A 14,351-nucleotide genomic window follows, 5' to 3' on the forward strand; every position below is an offset into this window, starting at 1 on the left:
GATTGGATGAAGAGGAATATATACACGCTGATTGGATGAAGAGGAATATATACACGCTGATTGGGTGAAGAGGAATATATACACGCTGATTGGGTGAAGAGGAATATATACACTCTGATTGGGTGAAGAGGAATATATACACTCTGATTGGATGAAGAGGAATATATACACGCTAATTGGGTGAAGAGGAATATATACACTCTGATTGGATGAAGAGGAATATATACACGCTGATTGGATGAAGAGGAATATATACACGCTGATTGGGTGAAGAGGAATATATACACGCTAATTGGGTGAAGAGGAATATATACACGCTAATTGGGTGAAGAGGAATATATACACTCTGATTGGGTGAAGAGGAATATATACACTCTGATTGGGTGAAGAGGAATATATACACGCTGATTGGGTGAAGAGGAATATATACACTCTGATTGGATGAAGAGGAATATATACACGCTAATTGGGTGAAGAGGAATATATACACTCTGATTGGGTGAAGAGGAATATATACACGCTGATTGGGTGAAGAGGAATATATACACTCTGATTGGGTGAAGAGGAATATATACACTCTGATTGGATGAAGAGGAATATATACACGCTAATTGGGTGAAGAGGAATATATACACTCTGATTGGGTGAAGAGGAATATATACACTCTGATTGGATGAAGAGGAATATATACACGCTGATTGGATGAAGAGGAATATATACACGCTGATTGGGTGAAGAGGAATATATACACGCTGATTGGGTGAAGAGGAATATATACACACTGATTGGGTGAAGAGGAATATATACACGCTGATTGGGTGAAGAGGAATATATACACGCTGATTGGGTGAAGAGGAATATATACACTCTGATTGGGTGAAGAGGAATATATACACGCTGATTGGGTGAAGAGGAATATATACACTCTGATTGGGTGAAGAGGAATATATACACGCTGATTGGGTGAAGAGGAATATATACACGCTGATTGGGTGAAGAGGAATATATACACTCTGATTGGGTGAAGAGGAATATATACACGCTGATTGGGTGAAGAGGAATATATACACGCTGATTGGGTGAAGAGGAATATATACACGCTGATTGGGTGAAGAGGAATATATACACGCTGATTGGGTGAAGAGGAATATATACACGCTGATTGGGTGAAGAGGAATATATACACTCTGATTGGGTGAAGAGGAATATATACACGCTGATTGGGTGAAGAGGAATATATACACTCTGGGTGAAGAGGAATATATACACTCTGGGTGAAGAGGAATATATACACGCTGATTGGGTGAAGAGGAATATATACACGCTGATTGGGTGAAGAGGAATATATACACTCTGATTGGGTGAAGAGGAATATATACACGCTGATTGGGTGAAGAGGAATATATACACTGATTGGGTGAAGAGGAATATATACACGCTGATTGGGTGAAGAGGAATATATACACGCTGATTGGGTGAAGAGGAATATATACACGCTGATTGGGTGAAGAGGAATATATACACGCTGATTGGGTGAAGAGAAATATATACACGCTGATTGGGTGAAGAGGAATATATACACGCTGATTGGGTGAAGAGGAATATATACACGCTGATTGGGTGAAGAGGAATATATACACGCTGATTGGGTGAAGAGGAATATATACACGCTGATTGGGTGAAGAGGAATATATACACGCTGATTGGGTGAAGAGGAATATATACACGCTGATTGGATGAAGAGGAATATATACACTCTGATTGGGTGAAGAGGAATATATACACTCTGATTGGGTGAAGAGGAATATATACACTCTGATTGGGTGAAGAGGAATATATACACTCTGATTGGCTGAAGAGGAATATATACACGCTGATTGGATGAAGAGGAATATATACACGCTGATTGGGTGAAGAGGAATATATACACGCTGATTGGGTGAAGAGGAATATATACACTCTGATTGGGTGAAGAGGAATATATACACGCTGATTGGGTGAAGAGGAATATATACACTCTGATTGGCTGAAGAGGAATATATACACGCTGATTGGATGAAGAGGAATATATACACGCTGATTGGGTGAAGAGGAATATATACACGCTGATTGGGTGAAGAGGAATATATACACGCTGATTGGGTGAAGAGGAATATATACACTCTGATTGGCTGAAGAGGAATATATACACGCTGATTGGGTGAAGAGGAATATATACACGCTGATTGGATGAAGAGGAATATATACACGCTGATTGGGTGAAGAGGAATATATACACTCTGATTGGGTGAAGAGGAATATATACACGCTGATTGGGTGAAGAGGAATATATACACTCTGATTGGATGAAGAGGAATATATACACGCTGATTGGGTGAAGAGGAATATATACACGCTGATTGGGTGAAGAGGAATATATACACTCTGATTGGGTGAAGAGGAATATATACACTCTGATTGGGTGAAGAGGAATATATACACTCTGATTGGGTGAAGAGGAATATATACACGCTGATTGGGTGAAGAGGAATATATACACGCTGATTGGGTGAAGAGGAATATATACACGCTGATTGGATGAAGAGGAATATATACACGCTGATTGGGTGAAGAGGAATATATACACGCTGATTGGGTGAAGAGGAATATATACACGCTGATTGGGTGAAGAGGAATATATACACGCTGATTGGATGAAGAGGAATATATACACTCTGATTGGATGAAGAGGAATATATACACTCTGATTGGATGAAGAGGAATATATACACGCTGATTGGGTGAAGAGGAATATATACACTCTGATTGGGTGAAGAGGAATATATACACGCTGATTGGGTGAAGAGGAATATATACACGCTGATTGGGTGAAGAGGAATATATACACGCTGATTGGGTGAAGAGGAATATATACACTCTGATTGGGTGAAGAGGAATATATACACGCTGATTGGGTGAAGAGGAATATATACACTCTGATTGGGTGAAGAGGAATATATACACGCTGATTGGGTGAAGAGGAATATATACACGCTGATTGGATGAAGAGGAATATATACACGCTGATTGGGTGAAGAGGAATATATACACGCTGATTGGGTGAAGAGGAATATATACACGCTGATATTTCCCTTTACACACTCACGATATAATTAATACACCACAATTATAACCCGCTAATTAACAAAGCATTTATTATTAACCCACTGTAGTCCAGGACTGTTATAAACACCAGCGCTGGACCCAGTACAAACCAGTCAGAACTTTACTTACTGAACCAGAAGTTCCAGATGGTCTCCTGATAATCTTCCCCATTGAACCAACATCTCCAGAAAAACCCCTCGTGGTGAAAATACAACGGGGGAGCGGGGGTGGGGGGGACGTCCGTGCTGTTCTGTAATCAGAGATCAGGGAGTGGTCAGGTAACAGGACAACGTGTCAATCACTGGATCACATGGAAATACATCATCATCATCATCAACGTCGTCATCGTCATCGTCATCGTCATCGTCATCATCATCGTCATCATTAGTCATTGGGCTTAAACATTTTACAAGTAACCGCCATATTGTTATGAAGTTCGGAGACATTAGGTCCCATAGATTGGCGCAGGAAATAAAAGAAATATGAGCCACAAATAGAAGATATAATGTGCAGTGTACGGCAGTATAACATCAATGGCGCAGTAATCAGGACAAGGAAAAACGTAGACTCTGGTTTGGTGCAAATTGTTACAGATTTATCAAAAAGACGACCGCTACATAAGACATTTGGCGCAACACGTCGTTCTAAACACTTCCTGACACCTCCACATTGTGATCGTACAAGTGCGCCAATGGGGTTAATAGTTAATAATACATTTTGTGTGACCGTTGCGATCTGTTTAGCTACGCACATTTGATACCACATTTTTTAGTCTTTTGGACTTTTTGGACAAATATGGTGGACGTCACTTGCGCCGTTTTGCTAACCAACCTTATTCTAGAAGCACAAAATGCTACAAATCTGCAGCACAGATATTCTTGTGAATGTTCCCAGACTCCCCCGAATGACCGAGACACGTATCCCAGAGTCACCTACACCTGAGCGAGCGAGACATGTATCCCAGAGTCACCTACACCTGAGCGAGCGAGACATGTATCCCAGAGTCACCTACACCTGAGCGAGCGAGACATGTATCCCAGTCACCTACACCTGAGCGAGCGAGACATGTATCCCAGAGTCACCTACACCTGAGCGAGCGAGACATGTATCCCAGAGTCACCTACACCTGAGCGAGCGAGACATGTATCCCAGAGTCACCTACACCTGAGCGAGCGAGACATGTATCCCAGAGTCACCTACACCTGAGCGAGCGAGACATGTATCCCAGAGTCACCTACACCTGAGCGAGCGAGACATGTATCCCAGAGTCACCTAGACCTGAGCGAGCGAGACATGTATCCCAGAGTCACCTACACCTGAGCGAGCGAGACATGTATCCCAGAGTCACCTACACCTGAGCGAGCGAGACATGTATCCCAGAGTCACCTACACCTGAGCGAGCGAGACATGTATCCCAGAGTCACCTACACCTGAGCGAGCGAGACATGTATCCCAGAGTCACCTACACCTGAGCGAGCGAGACATGTATCCCAGAGTCACCTACACCTGAGCGAGCGAGACATGTATCCCAGAGTCACCTACACCTGAGCGAGCGAGACATGTATCCCAGAGTCACCTACACCTGAGCGTTCGAGACATGTATCCCAGAGTCACCTACACCTGAGCGAGCGAGACATGTATCCCAGTCACCTACACCTGAGCGAGCGAGACATGTATCCCAGTCACCTACACCTGAGCGAGCGAGACATGTATCCCAGAGTCACCTACACCTGAGCGAGCGAGACATGTATCCCAGAGTCACCTACACCTGAGCGAGCGAGACATGTATCCCAGAGTCACCTACACCTGAGCGAGCGAGACATGTATCCCAGAGTCACCTAGACCTGAGCGAGCGAGACATGTATCCCAGAGTCACCTACACCTGAGCGAGCGAGACATGTATCCCAGAGTCACCTACACCTGAGCGAGCGAGACATGTATCCCAGAGTCACCTACACCTGAGCGAGCGAGACATGTATCCCAGAGTCACCTACACCTGAGCGAGCGAGACATGTATCCCAGAGTCACCTACACCTGAGCGAGCGAGACATGTATCCCAGAGTCACCTATACCTGAGCGTTCGAGACATGTATCCCAGAGCCACCTACACCTGAGCGAGCGAGACATGTATCCCAGAGTCACCTACACCTGAGCGAGCGAGACATGTATCCCAGTCACCTACACCTGAGCGAGCGAGACATGTATCCCAGAGTCACCTACACCTGAGCGAGCGAGACATGTATCCCAGAGTCACCTACACCTGAGCGAGTGAGACATGTATCCCAGAGTCACCTACACCTGAGCGAGCGAGACATGTATCCCAGAGTCACCTACACCTGAGCGAGCGAGACATGTATCCCAGAGTCACCTACACCTGAGCGAGCGAGACATGTATCCCAGAGTCACCTACACCTGAGCGAGCGAGACATGTATCCCAGAGTCACCTACACCTGAGCGAGCGAGACATGTATCCCAGAGTCACCTACACCTGAGCGAGCGAGACATGTATCCCAGAGTCACCTACACCTGAGCGAGCGAGACATGTATCCCAGAGTCACCTACACCTGAGCGAGCGAGACATGTATCCCAGAGTCACCTACACCTGAGCGAGCGAGACATGTATCACAGAGTCACCTACACCTGAGCGAGCGAGACACGTATCCCAGAGTCACCTACACCTGAGCGAGCGAGACATGTATCCCAAAGTCACCTACACCTGAGCGAGACACGTATCCCAGAGTCACCTACACCTGAGCGAGCGAGACATGTATCCCAGAGTCACCTACACCTGAGCGAGCGAGACATGTATCCCAGAGTCACCTACACCTGAGCGAGCGAGACATGTATCCCAGAGTCACCTACACCTGAGCGAGACATGTATCCCAGAGTCACCTACACCTGAGCGAGACATGTATCCCAGAGTCACCTACACCTGAGCGATCGAGACATGTATCCCAGAGTCACCTACACCTGAGCGAGCGAGACATGTATCCCAGAGTCACCTACACCTGAGCGAGCGAGACATGTATCCCAGAGTCACCTACACCTGAGCGAGCGAGACATGTATCCCAGTCACCTACACCTGAGCGAGCGAGACATGTATCCCAGAGTCACCTACACCTGAGCAAGCGAGACATGTATCCCAGAGTCACCTACACCTGAGCGATCGAGACATGTATCCCAGAGTCACCTACACCTGAGCGAGCGAGACATGTATCCCAGAGTCACCTACGCCTGAGCGAGCGAGACATGTATCCCAGAGTCACCTACACCTGAGCGAGCGAGACATGTATCCCAGTCACCTACACCTGAGCGAGCGAGACATGTATCCCAGAGTCACCTACACCTGAGCGAGACATGTATCCCAGAGTCACCTACACCTGAGCGAGCGAGACATGTATCCCAGAGTCACCTACACCTGAGCGAGCGAGACATGTATCCCAGTCACCTACACCTGAGCGAGCGAGACATGTATCCCAGAGTCACCTACACCTGAGCGAGACATGTATCCCAGAGTCACCTACACCTGAGCGATCGAGACATGTATCCCAGAGTCACCTACACCTGAGCGAGCGAGACATGTATCCCAGTCACTTACACCTGAGCGAGACATGTATCCCAGAGTCACCTACACCTGAGCAAGCGAGACATGTATCCCAGAGTCACCTACACCTGAGCGAGCGAGACATGTATCCCAGAGTCACCTACACCTGAGCGAGCAAGACATGTATCCCAGTCACCTACACCTGAGCGAGCGAGACATGTATCCCAGAGTCACCTACACCTGAGCGAGACATGTATCCCAGAGTCACCTACACCTGAGCGAGACACGTATCCCAGAGTCACCTACACCTGAGCGAGCAAGACATGTATCCCAGAGTCACCTACACCTGAGCGAGCGAGACATGTATCCCAGAGTCACCTACACCTGGTAAGGCAGCTGGCCAACAGGGAGCAGGTGATAGTCTATAGTTCTATAGGTACCTGTGGCAGCTCAGACAGAAGCAGGGCAGGCTCGGCTGGGACTAGGTAGCAGGCGGACGTCAGGCGATGTGAAGCAGGTCAGACGTGGATGCAGCACGACACGACTTTGGCACGGCTCCGTGCTAGACCAGGAATGTGTGGATTGCTAGGAACAGGAACTGGAAACAAGTATAGGGACAGGGACTGGTACAGGAACAGGAAACAACTAGGAGGCCATCACATAGACAAACTATAGGGAACACAACAACGCTCAGGCATAGAACTAGAGGGCTGGACCCTCTTATAGTCCAGGGTACTCACTGGTAAAGTTCGTCCATGAGGTCCGGTGCGCACGCTGCCCCTTTAAGAGCGGGGACGAGCGTGCGCGTGCACCCTACGGTATCCGGCAGAGGTGAGTGGACTCGAGCGCTGGCGTCTCCTGAGGAGGAAGCTGGGGTCAGTGCTTGCCGACTCGTGGCTGCGGCTGTCAGGGAGAGGTTGGAGCTGACAGCCCGCAGCCACGGACATTACAGTACCCCCCCTCTTATGCCCCCTCTTCTTGGGACCAGAGCGAGAGAGAAACTTCAGAAGAGTAGGGGCATGGAGGTTCTCCTCTAGCTCCAAGGACCTCTCTTCGGGACCAAACCCCCTCCAATGCACCAAATAAAAAGTCTTTCCTCTCACTCTCTTGGTGTCCAAGATCTCCTTGACCTCAAAGATGTCCGAAGGGCCGCTGGAGGCAACCGCAGGGCTGGGAGTCTTGGAATAGCGGTTCAGGATCACTGGTTTCAGGAGGGAGACATGAAAGGAGTTGGGAATCCTGAGGGTAGGAGGCAGCCGAAGCTTGTAGGTAACAGGGTTGATCTGCTGCAGTACCTCGAACGGTCCGAGGAACCTGGGGGCAAATTTACATGATGGCACCCTCAATCGGATATTCCTGGACGACAGCCAGACCTCAGTGCCAGGAAGAAACTGAGGAGGCTCGCCATTAGTATGGAGGATCGAGTCTGCTGACAGATCTGCAAGAAGTCTCTAAACATGGAGTCATCTGCAGGTACCTCGGAAGTATCAGGCACCAGGAGAGCAATTCGTGGGTGCTGGCCGTAGACAATGCATAACGGTGTATTCCTAGTAGACTCTCTGGTGTGATTGTTGTGAGAGAACTCCGCCCATGGGAGCAGCTGCACCCAGTCATCATGCTGCTTGGAGATGAAGTGGCGTAGGTAGTTCTCCAAAATCTGGTTGATCCTCTCGACCTGACCATTAGACTGAGGATGGTAGGCAGAAGAAAAGTTCAACTTCACGCCAAGAAGTCCGCAGAGGGCTCTCCAGAACCTCGAGGTAAACTGAACCCCCCAATCAGACACAATATGCTGTGGCAAGCCGTGCAGGCGGAAGATGTGTTGGATAAATAACTTGGCCAACTGAGGAGCAGAAGGAAGACCGGTCAGAGGAACGAAGTGGGCCATCTTCGAAAATGTGTCCACCACCACCCAGACAGTACTGCATCCAGCAGAGAGAGGCAGGTCCGTGATAAAGTCCATCGCTATATGCTGCCAGGGAGCATTGGGCACAGGCAGTGGCTGGAGCAGACCAGCAGGTCTGGGGTGGGTGGCCTTGTTGGCTGCACATACAGCACAGGAAGAAACAAAGTCCACAATATCCTTGGGCAGAGTGAGCCACCAGAAATGATGAGCAATCAAATTCCGGGTCTTACGTAACCCCGCGTGACCTGCCAGTCTGGAGCAGTGTCCCCCGCGGAAAAATTCTTCCACGATCATCCAGGCGCACAAAAGTCCTCCCTGGAGGAATGTCCCCAATTTGCAGGGGATTGACCGAGACAATGCAAGACGGATGAATAATGTTCTGTGGAATCTCAATGGTGTCTTCTGTCTCGAAAGACCCGGACAAGGCATCGGCCCTCACATTCTTGTCGGCCGGGCGATAATGAAGCTCAAACTGGAACCTTGCAAAGAACAGCGACCACCTGGCCTGACGAGGGTTCAGCCATTGGGCCGTCTGGAGGTAGGTCAGATTCTTGTGGTCCGTAAAAATCAGGATGGGATGAGCTGCGCCCTCTAGTCGATGTCTCCACTCCTCCAGGGCCAATTTTATGGCCAGTAACTCCTGATCCCCAATCGAGTAGTTGCGTTCTGCGGAAGAGAAGAGCTTGGAAAAGTATCCACATACCCTTCACTTGCCCTTGGGACCTCTCTGGAACAGGAGTGCACCAGCACCGACAGAGGAGGCATCCACCTCCAACGAGAACTGCAGAGAGACGTCCGGATGATGGAGGATAGAGGCTGACGTGACGGCACTCTTCAGGCTATTGAATGCGGACTCTGCCTCGGAAGTCCACACCTTGGCGTTCATACCCTTCTTAGTGAGGTTAGAGATGGGAGAAGTCAGTGAGGAGAAGTTCGGAATAAATTACCTGTAAAAATTAGCAAATCCCAAAAAGCGCTGTATGGCCCTCAAGCCTTGAGGGCGTGGCCACTCCAGGACAGACTTTACCTTTTCAGGGTCCATCTCGAGACCACGATTCGAGACGATGTAGCCCAGGAAGGGTAGAGCATCCTTGTCAAACACGCATTTCTCCAACTTGGCATACAGACGATTCTCCCTTAACCGTAGCAGAACCTGACGGACATGTCTCTGGTGCGTCATACAAACCTAGAGGAGGTCACGGAAAATGTAATTCACAAACTCCTGGAAGACCGCGGCGGCATTACACAGGCCGAAGGGCATTACTAGATACTCATAGTGTCCATCACGGGTGTTAAATGCCGTCTTCCATTCATCACCCTGGCGAATCCGGACTAGGTTGTAAGCCCCACGCAGATCTAGTTTAGAAAAAAAAATTGCACCACGTATACGATCAAATTGTTCGGAGATCAGTGGCAACAGATACTTATTTTTCACCGTGATCTGGTTGAGACCCCGGTAGTCGATGCAAGGACGAAGAGAACCATCTTTCTTTTTGACGAAGAAAAACCCGGCTCCTGCCGGAGAGGAACATTTCCATATGAAGCCCCTCTCCAAGTTCTCTTTCACATAGGAGGACATGGACAGAGTCTCTGGCAAGGAGAAAGGATATACCCTACCACGGGGAAGGGATGCACCAGGAATCAGCTCGATAGGGAAGTCATACGGCCGATGTGGGGGCAATATCTCCGCCTCCCTCTTGGTGAAGACGTCCGAAAATGCAGCATAATGACCCGGTAATCCTGCCAATGACCGAGACAGCGAAGGCTGAGCCGACCGAATCCGCACCAGGCAACGACCTTGACACTCAGGGCCCCACTGGAGAACCTCTTCAGAATTCCAGTCCAGAAATGGGGCATGAAGTCGGAGCCAAGGCAGGCCCAGCAACACAGGGACAGCTTTGGGCAGGACATAGAACGACAGAAGTTCGGAGTGAAGGGCTCCCACTTGGAGCCTCAGCGGCTTGGTCACAGCTATAACTGGGTCTGGCAGAGGTAGTCCATTCACTGAACCAACTGTCAACGACCTCTCCAGAGGGGTGGTGGGCAATTGCAGAAGGTCCACCAGGTCTCTGCAGATGAAATTAGCAGCGGATCCAGAGTCCAGATACGAAGAGACCTGATGCGTTTTCTCGACGGACACTATTGTCACAGGTATGGACAATTTAGACGGAAGTCCATCTTTACCCAAGGTCGTCACTCCAAGCAACCCTAGGTTTTGGGATCTTTGGGGGCACAGGCGCACAAGATGGCCATCGAGGCCGCAATAAAGATAGAGTCCAGATGTGCGTCTGCATTGTCTCTCTTGGGAGGATCGACATCTGAGGACAGCAAGGGTTGCTGCAAATTAGGGGCAGGAGTAGGAAGGGCTCCCTCCCGTTGAACCTCTTGGAGGCGTTCACGGATCCGTATATCAATCCGGGCGGACAGAAGGATGAGGTCATCCAGGGTAGACGGCAGATCCCGGGCGGCAAGTTCGCCTTTAATTCTGGAAGATAGTCCATGCCAGAATGCAGCCACCAGAGCCTCATTGTTCCATAACAGCTCTCCCGCCAGGGTGCGGAAGAGGATAGAGTACTCACTCACGGACATGTCTCCTTGGTGCAGATGAGCCGGCTGCAGATGAGACCCGTCCAGGCTTCTCAAACACCATGCGAAAAAACCGGAGGAAGGCAGGGAAGTCACGGGTCTCTGGTCCTTGTCTCTCCCAGATAGGGTTCGCCCAGTCAAGAGCCTTGCCGGAGAGGAGCGAAATGATGAAAGCGACCCTCTCACCATCAGACGAAAAAGTCCTAGCATACAGGCTGAAATGGATCTGGCATTGATTAAGAAAACCACGACAGGTACTTGCTTCTCCATCATAGCGGTCAGGAAGTGGCAAAGAAACATGTGGATCAATACTGCCAAGAGGTGTAGACTGAGGATCCACATTGCCAAGAGGTGTAGTAGGAGGAACGGCAGCTTGTGCCTCCTGTCGAGACCGGAGGTCCAGCATATCCGCTCGCATCTCCTGCGACGTCGTCATAGTCTTGGATCGACCAGCGCGGTCCATGGCCTGAGCGTACTGTCACCAAGGGTCTGTGGACCCACTGGGCCATACCGCCGTGGCGGTAAGGCAGCTGGCCAACAGGGAGTAGGTGACAGTCTATAGTTCTATGGGTACCTGTGGCAGCTCAGACAGCAGCAGGGCAGGCTCGGCTGGGACTAGGTAGCAGGCGACCGTCAGGCGATGTGAAGCAGGTCAGACGTGGATGCAGCACGGCACGACTTTGGCACGGCTCCGTGCTAGACCAGGAATGTATGGATTGCTAGGAACAGGAACTGGAAACAAGTATAGGGACAGGGACTGGAACAGGAACAGGAAACAACTAGGAGGCCATCACATAGACAAACTATAGGGAACACAACAACGCTCAGGTATAGAACTAGGGGGCTGGACCCTCTTATAGTCCAGGGTACTCACGGGTACACCCCACCAAGTACTGACACCCCACCAACTACCGACTACCAACTACCAACTACCGACACCTCACCAAGTACCGACACCCCACCAAGTACCGACACCCCACCAAGTACCGACACCTCACCAAGTACTGACACCCCACCAAGTACCGACACCTCACCAAGTACCGACACCCCACCAAGTACCGACACCTCACCAAGTACTGACACCCCACCAAGTACCGACACCCCACCAAGTACCGACACCCCACCAAGTACCGACACCTCACCAAGTACTGACACCCCACCAAGTACTGACACCCCACCAAGTACCGACACCCCACCAAGTACCGACACCTCACCAAGTACTGACACCCCATTCACCTCTAATATCACTGTAGATTTCATCACTATTTTCTGTGATTTGGTTGTTTATTATATGTTGTGTGTTGTATATTATATGTAGGATTTGTATGTTGTATTTTAGATTTTGTATATTAGCTGTTGTGTGTTGTATATTATATGTTGTGTGTTGTATATTATATGTTCTATGTTTGTTGTATATTATATGTTGTGTGTTGTAGCAGTGACCGCTCTGAGTTCATCCTTTGCTCAACCATCTGAACAGTCAGGCCATGTTCACACGTGGCGGAATTTTTCCGCTGCAAATGTAGGTGCAGATTTGGGGCAATTACGCAATGAATCTGCAGCAACATTTGCACATTTGACAGGTAATTCAGACGTTGCAGATATCACAGCGGACGCCACAGATTTCAGTTTCTGCATTGCAGAGGCTGAAATCCGCAGTGAAATTCCGCTGCTTCTCCGCAACGTCATGAGCTGCCGCGGAGGGGAAATTCTGCACCGCAGCCTGATTTCTGCACAGTTATTTTCCGCAACGTCTGAACTAAGTTTCCTAAAAATCTATAAAAAGAAATGTAAAAAATGACCGCAGGAGAATTCCACTGCGGACTGTCCGCCGCGTCTGAACGGCCCTCAGGGACCGAATTGGGTGAAATCACTGGCACAACATACTGTACCCATCCTGACATAGTTGCCCAGCAGCCGCAGGATTACTACATGAGTCATAAAGACAACAACCCCTATTATGTCCCCCACCTGTTCAGCTGTTTACACTGGGGAGGGGGAGCTCCTGATACCACAGCTTCCCCCCCCCCCCCCCCGCCCGCCTTCTGATTCCGTACACGACTTCTAACCTGCCAAATATGTCATTCCACGTGCGCCATTATTAATCATTTATCGCCATGTTTGCCGTCTTTTTAAATTCTGCATTTAACGAGACGATCGATGAATCTCCAACGCATATTGATAAGTGCGCAATCGTATCATCATTCAAACGTTTCATCAAAGAATCTTCACTGGATCCGATCATCTCGGTTTCACTGGAACATTTATAAAATGCGGCGTTTCAAGTTTCGTTTTGTAGGCAAAAAAAGTAAAAAGATTCCTGAAAAATGTTGTGGAGTCTCGTGTGAATGCGGCGCCGATCCTGCCCTCTAGCGTGGCCCTTCTACCTTAGCGCAAATCAGACCACGCCTCTAAACCAAAAGGAGGGAGCAAGAACAAAATGGGGTCGAGAAGTATTTCAAATATGCAACAGTCCCAACTCCAGCTGTAAAAAACCTGCAAGTTTCTATAAATGTCACATAATGAATATAAATTGTATCAGTAATTATTCCCCCCCCAGTCCCCCCCCGGATCTGCTACATTGTTACCCCCCAGTCCCCCCGGATCTGCTACATTGTTACCCCCCAGTCCCCTCGATGCTGCTACATTGTTACCTGCGTTATAGATGAAGCATCGCCGCTCACCCCACAGTTCTCTGTCGCCAAAAGCCAATAGTCCGTCCCAAATGCAAAGAAGAACAAAAGGACCCCAAGTCCTCCGATTAAACCAGCAATGAGAGAAGCCACTCCGACCCTCATCCTGCCCGACTCAGCTACAACTGTGAACGCAGAGCAGCTGAGACGAGGCGGTGGCGGGACGCAGGGCGGCTATTTTAGGATGGAACGTTACATCTCTTAATGACTAGTGTGGGTTTCACTAAAAAGCTCCACGAGATCCTATTTAAAGCAGTCGACCTTATCCCAAAGAACAGTTGTGCCCTGGAACAGACTCTGCAGGGAGGAGACGGGAGAGATGAAAACGATTCCACAGACAATGGGGCAGATTTATTAAATATTGTCTTAGATTTAGACGAGATGAACCAAATTTATCCCAATGGCTTATAATGGATAATATATTTTTATATTTAGACACTTTATGGCACCTCTTAGTTGGCTTACCATAAACGACCCT

At 48.9% G+C, this 14,351-nt stretch overlaps 1 protein-coding gene across 1 annotated transcript in view; it reads right to left on the reverse strand.

The window, feature by feature from the left end:
• The window catches only part of LOC142711564 (transmembrane protein 182-like), a 32,841-nt gene extending 18,863 nt beyond the window's left edge, over nucleotides 1-13,978 (reverse strand). The window contains exons 1-2 of the mRNA XM_075848589.1: nucleotides 13,835-13,978; nucleotides 3,274-3,394 (exon numbers count right to left, since the gene is read on the reverse strand). Of these exons, the coding sequence (XP_075704704.1) occupies nucleotides 3,274-3,394; nucleotides 13,835-13,978 (265 nt within the window). The remainder of the gene's footprint in view (nucleotides 1-3,273; nucleotides 3,395-13,834) is intronic.
• Nucleotides 13,979-14,351: the final 373 nt, after the last annotated feature.

The sequence above is a fragment of the Rhinoderma darwinii genome, unplaced genomic scaffold, assembly GCF_050947455.1.
Source record: "Rhinoderma darwinii isolate aRhiDar2 unplaced genomic scaffold, aRhiDar2.hap1 Scaffold_4296, whole genome shotgun sequence".
In the NCBI taxonomy this organism is placed as follows: domain Eukaryota; kingdom Metazoa; phylum Chordata; class Amphibia; order Anura; family Rhinodermatidae; genus Rhinoderma; species Rhinoderma darwinii.